Below are 12,124 nucleotides of genomic sequence, written 5' to 3' on the forward strand. Positions count from 1 at the left end.
TCAAGTTGTTTTTTTTTTTTGGGGGGGGGTACCAGGGACTAAACTCAGGAGTACTATTTTGTATTTTATTTAGAGACAGGGTCTCACTGAGTTGCTTAGCACCTCGCTTTTTGTTGAGGTTGGCTTTGAACTTTCGATCCTCCTGTCTTAGCCTCATGAGCCGCTGAGATTACAGGGAGCCACTGGGATTACAGGCATGTACCACCTCACCCAGCTTAAGTTTTATCTTAACAAAATACTTAAGAAAACAAATTTTTAGCAAATAGTCTATTTCAAAGGCAACTAAATTATTTTCAATTGTCCTAAATTTGTGGATCAATAGCATTGCTCTTCTTATCAGGTATCTCTTGCTATACTTTGCTGACCAGTGTGGCATTCTTTTTTTTTTTTTTTTTTTCAGTACTAGAAATTGAACCCAGGGCCTTCTGTATGCTAGTCAAGTGCTCTACCACTAAGCTACATCTCTAGCGCTTTTTATTTTGATAAAGGGTCTCACTAAGGTTCCCAGGCTGGACTACTTTGATCCTCCTGTCACACACTCTCAAGTAGCTGGGATTACAGGTGTGGCACTGTGCCTGGTTCAGGGTGGCTTTCTGAACTGTGCCCTGCACCTCAGGGACCTGGAGGTTCATAGCAGTTTCTTGGCAAAGAATTAAGGGGTGACATGACCAAAGAAAAAGGGAGAGAGCACAAGGGAAACCAGAAACAGTCCTCGCAGCCCACCCCAGTGTGCTGAGTTCAGGTTTCTCTCTGAGGAATCTGTTTCTATGCATAAGCTATTCTCTTTTCATTACTCACAGCTTCTTCTTCCAGGCAAGTTTAGAAAACCTGAAGTATAATCATACTTCATTTCACTGATAAACACACTCAGTTCTACTCCCTCCACAATTTGAATTTTTCCACATTGATGAATTAACCTTTCTAGATTCGAGTAATTCCTAGTTTAAAAATAATTTTAAAAAAGTGTGTGTGTGGGGGGGATAAAGCTGGGGGGAACGAAACAGAGCCTCCTGGGGAACAACATGTAAACACCTTCATTACAAGTCATCCTAACTATTAACATCCAAATATATTCCTAAATGTAAAATGTAAATATCAGCTATTATTCAGTTATTTATGTAAAGACTAACAAAATACATATCAGTATGTTTGGTATCAAGTATGTTCTTCCCTCACCCTTCCTTCTACCATCAAAAATTAAAATTTCCCTTTGTTCTATTTAACTTCTAAAATTCATTTCCTGGGTTTTTTAAAATTATTTTTTAGATTTAGGTGGACACTATCTTTATTTTATTTTTATGTGGTGCTGAGGATCGAACCCAGTGCCTCACATATGCCAGGCAAGCACGCTACTACTTGAGCCATATCCCTAGCCCCTCATTTCTTGTTCTTAATCCAATACTATTTATTTTCTTCTCCTTTAAATATGAACAGGATTGACCTGTCTGCATCCACACTTTATTAATATATAATAATTAATCACAATACATAATATCATACTTTAGTGCAACTGTAAGTTAATCATTATATATGAATATTATATTAATATCATTGTATATTCACAATTTCTTCTTTTTTTTCCTATTTATTATAAATAAGTGAGTTGTGTATATCCACAAATAAATAGAGACAGGGAATCCTCCGGGAAAAGTTAGATTGCTACATCTTAGGGAGTTGGTTCTACCTCAACAGAAAAGAAAAAAAAATCACACTCTTTATGTATATAACAATTCAAATGTGTCATATAGTACATTCTTAATCAAATTACATACTTCAAAATGACACACTGGTGATTTAGGAGATTTTTATGTCTCTCCTTTTCCGTTTTTTGTAAAGAGCACTACTAATTGCAAAGTAGTTGACTGAACACTGGGAACAAGGACAAAGTCCATAATATGACAATCAGTGTCTATCCTGTTACTAAAATGATATATTGGTAGGCATCAGACTTCCAAGGCATCTGAATGTGGAAAATGAAAGGTATGTTATTCAGCTTTTCATCTCAGTGATCAAAATATCTGACAAAAAAAATTTAGAGGTGGAAAAGTTTATTTTGGGTTCACGGTTTCATAGGTTCTGTCCATGGTTGGCCAACTCCATTGCTTTGACCCTGAGGTAATGAAGAATACCATGGCAGAAGGGTATGGCAGAGGAAGGGTATCAATTCATGACAACTAGGAAGCAGAGTGCAAGAGGAGCCAGGACAGATATAGTCCAAAGGCGTATCTCCAGTGACCTACTTCCTCCAGCCATGTCCTACCTGCCTTCAGTTACCACCCAAAAGTCCATTCAAAGTATTAATCCAAGTGGGATCAATCCACTGATAAGGTTACAGTTCTCATAATCTAACCATTTCACCTCTGAACATTCCTGCATTGCCTAACATGAGCTTTTCAAGGGACCCCTCATATCTAAACCATAGGAGAAGGGTTTAACTAAAAGTTATGGTGCACACTCATATCCTTCAAGGAAAAGGAATTACGCTGTAGCAGCCTTGATTGTCAAGAGTTATGAACTGGGGCTGGGATTGTGGCTCAGTGGTATCAATCCCTGATTCCCATAAAAGAGCTATTGTATGCTCTACTCCCCGCCTCAAAAGAAAAATTCACTTCAAAAGCCCCTGAAGAGTCCTTGATTTCCAATAACCTGCCATACTTACTCTTACAGAGTTGATTCTACATTAACTTAAAAAGAAAAAAAAATCACATTAAAATAAAATGACAAATGTCAACATTCCTGGCATATGTTCTTATCCTAGGTATGAAATGTAGGCACCAACTTTTCCCCCTTCCCTGACCAGTCCAAGATCCAGAACTCAAATTATCCATTGTGCTCTTCCCAAAGCAAATTTTAATTGCAAATTCACTGAGGGTAAAAGTGCAACTAAATGATTATCATTTACTTCCTTTGAACCTGATTAAGATATTTGTCATGTTTCCTAAATCATTAGCTTCTCCAAACTCCTGATGCTTAAATTGATGCATTATTAACATGACAAGCAGGTCCCAATTATTCTGAGTTGTATCTGATGGACAGACCTTGAATGAAGCCATACCAGTTCCTGTTCTAGGTAGAGGGTCAGGAAGTGTTCTTCTCCAAAGCCTCCCACATTTACAACTTTACACAGCAATATGTGTATAATGATAATCAGTATTTATTACTATATAAGCATATTCCACAGAAAGAAAATAGTTCATCTGAAAGATAACAGGCTAAGAACCCTTTTCTGTTGCAGACCCTGGAAGGGTGAATTTGGAAGGAATGCTGGGCAAAAAAGAGCTAAGGTATTTGGAGCCTACTTACTTTTCTCCTCGATGTTCTTCCCTTCCTCGCCACTTTCAGAGGAACACTAGAAGGAAAATAGGTGTGACAAAACAAATTAAGAATGAAGTAAGATGGAACTCATACAGGGCTCCTAAACGACACCCACTGGAAGACAGGAGTCCCAGTCTCTCTCCCTTTGAGGCCTTCTTAGGGGCCAGAGCAATCAGATATCAGTTTGAAAGATAGCTATCTCCTTAGTGCCACCACTGCCACCTTCCCAGGTCTGTGACACTTAAGACCCGAGTTACCTGCCCAGTCGCCGAGGTTACCACCCAATGAGATCTGTCATCTCACCCAGACCATCAGACCCACTTCGTTGGACCTACGTCCCTTGGGGCGTCTCAACACTGAGCTCCATCTCGAGTCCTTTTTATTTTATTTTGAGACAGGGTCTCACTAAATTGCTTAGGGCCTGGCTAAATTGCCCAGGCTGGTCTTAAAACTTGCGCTCCTCTTGCCTCAGCCTCCGGGGTCAATGGGGATTACAGGCTTGCGTCACCACGGCCCGCACAACTCGGTCTTGGAAGACCCTCCGGCTCCAGCCACGGGTACCACTAGTTTCTAGGGTCACCTCACCCAAACAATCTCCCCTGGGAGATCTGTACCATCTGACTGGGCCACCAGCGTCCCCTCCCAAGGTCGCCTCACCGGGGCTGCAAGGACCTCGCAGATCTCGTCGGTCGGATGCATTCTGCCTCCGCGCGAGTCCTCGGCTCCATGCGCTGCCAGCTTGGTGTGTGGAGTGCGACTCCGGCCAGCGACAGACACCAGCTCCGACTCGGTGTCCCTAGGACTACGCGCCACCTCGACTTCCTCTTGCTGTCTCTCTGGTTCCTTCCTCTAGGCCCAGAGAGGCCATGGCAGCGTAGCCCCGGGCCGCGCTGTGGCACCACCTGCTGGCCGAGGGTCGGAATGGCCGCTCAGGAAGCGGGCGCCCGCCCGTAAGGTTCTGGAGGGAAAGGGGCGATCCCTCTTAGCCACTGTAAAGCCCCTTGCTTGCTGGGAGCTGCTCTTAGCTTGAAGGTATGCTTCCTCCACGCCATAGATTCTCTGTAAATCATTTAAATTTATATCTTAGACAATATTATGTTAGAGAGTGTGAGTAAGCTTATTGACTAAGAACTTACAAGTAAATGTAGGTTATTTGGTTCGGTTTAATAGGAGATTTTCAAAGAATTTTAGTGAAAGGAAAGCGAGGAAACAGGGCGGGCGAGCGGGAAATGAAAGACGCAGACCAGGCAGGGATACACACGAGAGTTTATTTAGAGCTGACAAATAAAGGCCATCTCTCCATAGGAGAGAGAGGCAACACAGGCTTGGGATTCGGGACTTTTATGGGGCAGGCTCAGGGATTAGACCCGGGCGAGTCCTACTGGGCAGTGAAGGTTGAAGTCAGTGGTGAGCCTTTCTCAGAACCCCCTTAGGCGGGAAAGCGAAAATTTTCCTAAAATGCAGCTGTCACTTAAGATGGCCATCCAGATGCTAAACAAGGACCTTACAGTTAGGATCTTTAATCTTTCTTTTAAGGATGATCAGATTCCTAGGGATAACTCTCTGGTTTCCTACCTGGAGAATGAGGCTCTGGTTGTAAGCGTCCTGGGAGCTGAATGGAGGAAGAGCTTTCAACTCCTAACTCGCACTTTGCCCAGTGGAGGCTCCCCATCACCTGCTGATTGCCAGGGAGGAGGAATGGGAGTTCCTAGCAGTTGGTAAAGGAACCCGGGATTTGATAACTTCATAAACAAACTAATGTGGAAGTACTGAAAGCAAAATGAATAAAAGAAGAGAAAAGAATGGAGACAGACCTCAACGGATCAACGATCCTTTATTAAGCACCGGAGGGGCATATTTTTCAGGAGAGAAAATGGCAACTGGTTACAATAGGGGTCTGAATTTTACAGGGTTCAGTGAAACTGAATCATAGCAGAATGTGTTGGTTGGGAAGTCTGGGGAACAACAGCAGCCGCGGGAAATTTTGAAAATCCAGAGCCCATTGCTTTTCTTCTCTCCCTAGGACCCATTATCTTTTTTTACTTCGTGGGGGTTGTTTTTCCATGTCCTTCAAGTTATAAAGATCAAAGCAAAAGAAAAAGCAACCTTGGAGGAAACAAATTCTTTAGTGAGAGAAAATTGAAATATATGTATTGGATATGCTATGAGTTACAACTGCCAACATAAAATAAGAATAGGATAGGATAGTATTTTAAAAGGAGGATTCAGAGACCAATTATACACACACACACACACACACACATACAGAAATGAAAAGCCCTATGGCTGAAAGATAGATGGTGGGAAATATCCTGGGGGGGGGGCGGTTGGGGGAAGCCATTGAACAAAATAATTTAAGAAAGTTACACAAACTGGAAATCATGTGTTTCCAAATTGAAATGCACCAACTGTCTGGCACAATTCATAAAAATTGATTCATTCCATGGCTCATCCCTCTGAAATTGTAGAACATTGGGGAAAAGACTTTCAGAGAGAGAAACTATTCACTAACCCAACTACAATGTATAAATATAAAGCTCCAATTAAAAGAAGAAGAAGAAAGAAAGAAAACTGATCATTTACAAAGAATAAAGAATCAATCCAGAAAAAAAGGTCCACATCTATAACCTCAGTTATTCAGGAGGCTGAGGCAGGAGGATTGCAAGTTCCTCAACAACTTTGTGAGACCCTGTCTTAAAAAATAAGGGAATGGAGTTACAGTGATGCTGCTGGTTACCAGTGCCGAGTTTTGCTTCCTCGTGTGTTGAAGTATGACATTAGAGAAGCACGCAGAGGCAAGCATATAAATCAGGGTTTATTTAAAAAGGGGTAACGGACTTCTGGGAAGAAGAAGGGGGGGCCAAAGGTGGTATCCTAGTACCCCAAGAAGTGAGGGTGTTCTGCCTTTTTAATCTCCTAGGCATCCTTTGTTCTCCTGCTCTCTTTTCCCCATCTTTCTCCTTCCTGTGTAGTGACTAGGCCCAAGAGATGTTCAGTGGGATCGCCAAAAGGTGAGAAGTAGATGAGCTGGAAGGGCCAAGGTGGAGTGATCTGGGCAGGAAGTGGGGCATAATTAACAACTCCTTATAAGGAAGGACAATCCCTGGAACTGGATACCTTAGCGGAGCAGGTAATCTTGATAAGGGTAGAGGAAGGGCTCTGAAGGAAATAACATCTCTATTCCCCCATTCTCTGGATCTGACCCTTGCCTATCTGCCTGTTTAATTCTGGCTTCAATAGCATGGTAGTAAAGTGTTTGCCTAGCATGTTCAAGGCCCTAGGTTTGAACCCAGCACCACCAAAAAATAAAATAAAAAGGACTGGAGATTTAGTTCAGTGGCTAAATTTTTTAAAAAAGATGATAATAAGAAGAATCAATATTGTTGGATTTCTCAGAGCAACAAAGAGAACCAAAGAGTAATTTCATCAAATATCTAAAGGAAATTTATTTAAAACTAGAATGCTATATTTGATTAGTAACCCATCACTCAAGTTTGAGATTAGAATAAAGGCGAATTCAGACATTCAAGATCTCAAAATTTGACCTTTCATTTACCTTTTCTTTCACAGGAAACTACTGAAGGTTATGTTCCCCTAAAATGAGAAAGTAATCAATGAGAAAAGACATAGTGTCTTAGTCTGTTTTCTGTTTCTATAATACCACAGACTGGATATTTTATAAAGAATAAAGGTTTGGAGGCTTGGGTTGTGGCTCGGTGGGTAGAGTGCTCACCCAGTACGTGTGAGGTACTGGGTTCGATCCTCAGCACCGCATAAAAATAAAATAAAGATATTGTGTCCATCTATAACTAATTTTTTTTTTAAAAAAAAAGGAAGAAAGGTTTCATTCAACTCACAGTTACTGAGACTGAGCAGTCCAAGATTAAGGGGTAGCATCTGGTAAAGGACTTGCTGGTGTAGACTCTGCCAAAGTCCCAAGGCAGCACAGAGCATAACATGATGGTAAAAGCAGCTCAGATCTAAGAGCCAGAACAAGATGACCTTTATTCACAGATCCACTCTTTCAAAGGCCTTCCTGGTCCCACCTTCTCCCACCCCCCCTCACCCTTTTGAGGTCCCATGGGTCAAATTCAGAGCCTCTTGCATGCTAGGCAAGCTCTCTACCACTGAGTTACATCTACAGCTCTGGTCTCACCTCTTAATACCTCACAAATAGGGATTAAATGTTAACATGAGTTTTGGTTGAAACATTCAAACCATAGCACATAGATGTAGGAAACAGGGAAATGAAGTGAGATTTCCTGTCAACAAGTGTGTACTAGGCATGGATTTTTGCAGGTCAGAAGGCTCCAGAAGAAGCTCCTCCAGATAGATGAAACTGATAGAATACCTCACCTAATCAAACATCTGGAGAGGGAAATTTAAACAATCATTAAGGAATTGGGGGTTGGCTTAGTAATAAAAAATAAACCAAGAGAATATTAACTACAGCAAAAACAGAAGCCTATGCAGGAGAAAGAGAAGTAAGTATAGTTTCCTACTTGCCCAAGATGAGAGTGATAGTTTCATCATTATAATGAAGTAAACACAATCTAAAGAAAGCATAATATAACTATATTGAGCAAATGGAGGGATGAGAAGTATAGTGGAGAGGGCTGGGGATGTGGCTTAAGCGGTAGCGTGCTCGCCTGGCATGCGTGCGGCCCGGGTTCGATCCTCAGCACCACATACAAACAAAGATGTTGTGTCTGCCGATAACTAAAAAATAAATATTAAAATTCTCTCTCTCTCTCTCTCTCTCTCTCTCTTAAAAAAAAAAAGAAGAAGTATAGTGGAGAAATGAGAAGGAAGGAAAACTAAGGCTTTTGGGCCATTATCAATAGATAATGCATAAAAGTGAAAAATTAAAACATAGTAATACAAGCATGTTATATAGAGATGGAGATAAATAATCAGTTAAAAGAAGAAAAATGACTGCCTTTGAGAAGGTGGATACAAGTAAGAAGAGGGGAGGGATAAGGATACAGGTTTTGCTGTTTCATTCTATAGAATTATTTGCCTCTTAATCACAGACATGCATAAGTCTGATAAAAATTTAAAGATTGAATCAAAGGAGAAAAGACACTTTCCTGAACTCAAAATTTTGCCTCTGAAAAAAATCATAGACATGGAAACAAATAAGTTAGGATTGAGTATAAAGCTTAACAAAAGAAAGGTTTGTAATGAATGAGAGAGTGCAGAGAAAGATTAATTGCTATCTGAGGTTTGGAGAAAGACGTCTAAGATGGACAGAATACTAGGCAATCATAGATTGAAAGAAGATATATCGTGTATGATAGGCACTTAGGAATGCATATACTGCTGGTGTAGAGTTAAGAGCAATATACTCAATATTGTATATAATATAAACGAAGTTTTAAAGTTGAGAACATTTAACTGTTAAATGATTAGTAAAGTGTGTTAGAGTAGGGGAGAGACTTTGAATGCTTCTGAATTATTTTAACCATAAAAGCCAATGGAGTCACCCATTTTGGAAAACAGAAAATTAAAGATGCACATTTCACTTGGACCCTATGTAAGTCAGGTTTGGCTAAAATGCAAAAAAATTTTAAGTTTTAACCATGGACCCAGCCAATAGCCAAAGAAATATGAAAGGTCTTTCCCCTAAACACATTTGTGAGGAGTTTGCACACAATCTCAGAAATTTTTAGAAAAATTTCATATTTTTAGATCAGTTTTTAGTTTATAGCACAATTGATAATTAGTTGCAGAAATTTCCCATATATCTCCTTCCCTGACACATGCATAGCTTCCTCCACCATCCACAGCCCTCACCAAAGTGGTACCTTTGTTACAATTGATCAGTTTACATTAATACATAATTATCACCCAGAGTCCATAGTTCACATTAGGGTCCACTTGGTGTTGTAGGTTCTATGAGTTCTAACAAATGTACAATGACATATATCCATCATTATGTTATGATAGAGTGTTTTCATCATCCTAAAAATTCTCTGTGTTCAGGTACAGTGGTGCATGCCTGTAATTACGGAAACTGGAAAGGCTGAGACAGGAGGACCAAGAGTTCAAGGCTAGCCTCAGCAAAAAGCGAGGTGCTAAGCAACTCAGTGAGACCCTGTCTCTAAATGAAATACAAAATAGGGCTGGGGATATGGCTCAGTGATCAAGTGCCCCTGAGTTCAATCCCTGAGACCCAAACAAAACAAAACAAAAATTCTCTGTGTTCTGCATGTTCATGCATCCTAAACCAGGCAAACACTTTTTTTTTTTTTTTAATTACTGACTCCATAGTTTTCTTTCTTAGAATGTCCTATGGTTGGAATCATGCAGTATGTGGCCTCTTCAGATTGGTTTCTTTCAATTAGTCCTATGCATAGGTGGTTTCTCCATGTCTTTTCATTCATGATTTGCTAGCTTTTTTTTTTAGTGGTATGGGGTGGCCGGGTTTGAACTCAGGGGCACTTAACACTGAGCCACATCCTCAACCATTTTTTTGTATTTTATTTTGACAGGGTCTCACTGAGTTGCTTAGCACTGTGCTTTTGCTGAGGCTGCCTTCCAACTCATGATCCTCCTTCCTCGGCCTCCTGAGCTGCTGGGATTACAGGCAGGCGCCATTGGCCTGGATTATTAAATTTTTTATTTTTTAAACATTTTTTTTTAGAAAGAGAGAGAGAGAGAGAATTTTTAATATTTATTTTTTTTAAGTTTTTGGCGGACAAGTACTTCACCACTGAAAGACATTGTGATTTAAAAATTTCCTAGTAAAAGCACCATCACTTTAAAAACAAAAATCAGTTAATAAAACATTTTTTTAAAGAGAGAGTGAGAGAGGAAATTTTTTTAATATTTATTTTTTAGTTATTGGCAAACACAACATCTTTGTATGTGGTGCTGAGGATCAAACCAGGGCCGCCCCCACGCATGGCAAGCGCGCTACCGCTTGAGCCACATCTCCAGCCCTTAAACATTTTTTTTTACGTTGATGGACCTTTATTTTATTCATTTATTTATATGCGGTGCTGATAATAGAACTCAGAACTCACATGTGCTAGGCAAGTGCTCTACCAATGAACCATGACCCCAGCCCCTCATTTATTTATTTATTTATTTATTTAAAAAATACTTAAAAATTTTTTTTGTTATGTTTATTTATTTTTATGTGGTGCTGAGGATCAAATCCAGTGCCTCATGTGTGTGAGGCAAGTGCTCTACCACTAAGCTACAACCCAGCCACATTTAATTTTAAAAAATAGATTTTTAGTTGTCAATGGAATTTTATTTTATTTACTAATACGTGGTGCTGAGACTCGAACCCAGAGCCTCACACATACTAGGCAGGTGCTCTGCCACTGAGCCCAATTCCAGCCCCCCTCATTTATTTATTTATTTGGTACCAGGGATTGAACTCAAGGGCACTCGACCACTGAGCCACATCCCCAGCCCTAATTTTGTATTTTATTAGAGACAGGGTCTCACTGAGTTGCTTAGAACCTTGCTAAATTTCTGAGGCTGGCTTTGAACTCGCAATCCTCCTGCCTTTGTCTCCCAGCTGCTGGGATTACAGGCGAGCGCCACCGTGCTCGGCTCATTTATTTTTTATTTCTTTTTTAATATTTTAGTTTTTATTTGTAGTTGGACAAACTACCTTTATTTATTTATTTATTTTTATGTGGTGCTGAGGTTTGAACCCAGGGCCCTTCACGTACTAGACAAGCACTCCTCCGCTGAGCCACAACCCCAGCCCTCATTTATTCTTAATACTAAATAATATTCCACGGTCTGTATACACCACAGTTTATCCATTCACCTAATGGAGAATATCTTGGTTCCAAGTTTTGGCAATTATAAATATCCACGTGCAGATTTTTGTGTGCCTAAGTGTCCAACTCCTTTGGATAAATAACCCGAAGAAAAATTACTGGTAACAACATATTTAGTTTTGCAAGAAACTGTCAAACTGTCTTCCAGAGTGGCAGAACCATCAGCAATGAATGAGATTTCCTGTTGCTCCACAACCTCACCAACACTTGCTGCTTGCAAGTCAAAACAATGAGTTATCCCTACTCAATGATACAGCGCCCCTGGATTCAATCCGCAGTATCAAAAAATAAAAATAAACAGAAGCATAAACTAGCTACCATCAGATTTCTTGAAGCGGATCCTATGGGAAGCAGTCAGGGTAAAAAGTGGGGAAATGGCCTTCTTGGATCCGCAACATTCGAGGGACCCATAGAACAAAGAGTCCCTAGAGTGAAGGTCTTCATTATGTGTAATCTCCTTGACCAAGTGTAACAAGAAAGAGCGACAACTAAGTGGAATAAAATGGTATTAGAATACAACTAACAATGAATAAGGCAAACTCCATTTTAGACGTCCTAAAGATCTAAAGTGCTCTTTGGTGCATTATAAAAGCCCCTTTTTTGCTCCAGCGCCACACCCGCGTACCAAGCAGGAGAGACTCAGCAGGTCAAAGGGCTGAGAGTTGGCTGCCATGCGCCCGCGAGTTCCTTTGCCAGCGCCGCCAGCTCCGGGTGGGCGGGGCCTCTGGGCGGGGCCTCCCGGGGAGGGGCAGGGCTCAGGCTCCAACCCGGGGGAGGGGCCGGCGGTCCGCGGAGCGACGCTGCGCCGCGGGTGTGCGAGCCCGGCCTCCGGTGAGTCCTCCCGCGCGCCTCCTACCCGGCGCGGACCTTGCTGCACATGCTGATCTGCCCTTGCCACTGCCTTCTCCGAGTGACCCTCGCAGCCACCGCCCTCCTGTGCCCGAAGAGGAGCGCCGGCCTCGTCTCCTCTCGGCCCGCACCGCGCCCGCGCTCCCAGGCTCCAG

General features: G+C 41.4%; 2 protein-coding genes across 3 annotated transcripts in view; one reads left to right on the forward strand and one right to left on the reverse strand.

The window, feature by feature from the left end:
• Rint1 (RAD50 interactor 1) overlaps nucleotides 1-4,175 on the reverse strand; it is a 30,371-nt gene extending 26,196 nt beyond the window's left edge. The window contains exons 1-2 of one of the 2 annotated variants that reach the window (XM_026395765.2): nucleotides 3,988-4,175; nucleotides 3,304-3,349 (exon numbers count right to left, since the gene is read on the reverse strand). In XM_026395765.2, the coding sequence (XP_026251550.1) occupies nucleotides 3,304-3,349; nucleotides 3,988-4,014 (73 nt within the window). In that variant the 5' untranslated portion in view covers nucleotides 4,015-4,175. Of the gene's footprint in view, nucleotides 1-3,303; nucleotides 3,350-3,972 lie in introns of both variants that reach the window. The other variant, XM_026395764.2, reaches the window with a different exon arrangement.
• A 7,722-nt stretch (nucleotides 4,176-11,897) lies between these two features.
• The window catches only part of Pus7 (pseudouridine synthase 7), a 50,381-nt gene continuing 50,154 nt past the window's right edge, over nucleotides 11,898-12,124 (forward strand). The window contains exon 1 of the mRNA XM_077796719.1: nucleotides 11,898-12,124. Within this exon, the coding sequence (XP_077652845.1) occupies nucleotides 11,998-12,124 (127 nt within the window). The 5' untranslated portion in view covers nucleotides 11,898-11,997.

The sequence above is a fragment of the Urocitellus parryii genome, chromosome 3, assembly GCF_045843805.1.
Source record: "Urocitellus parryii isolate mUroPar1 chromosome 3, mUroPar1.hap1, whole genome shotgun sequence".
NCBI lineage: Eukaryota > Metazoa > Chordata > Mammalia > Rodentia > Sciuridae > Urocitellus > Urocitellus parryii.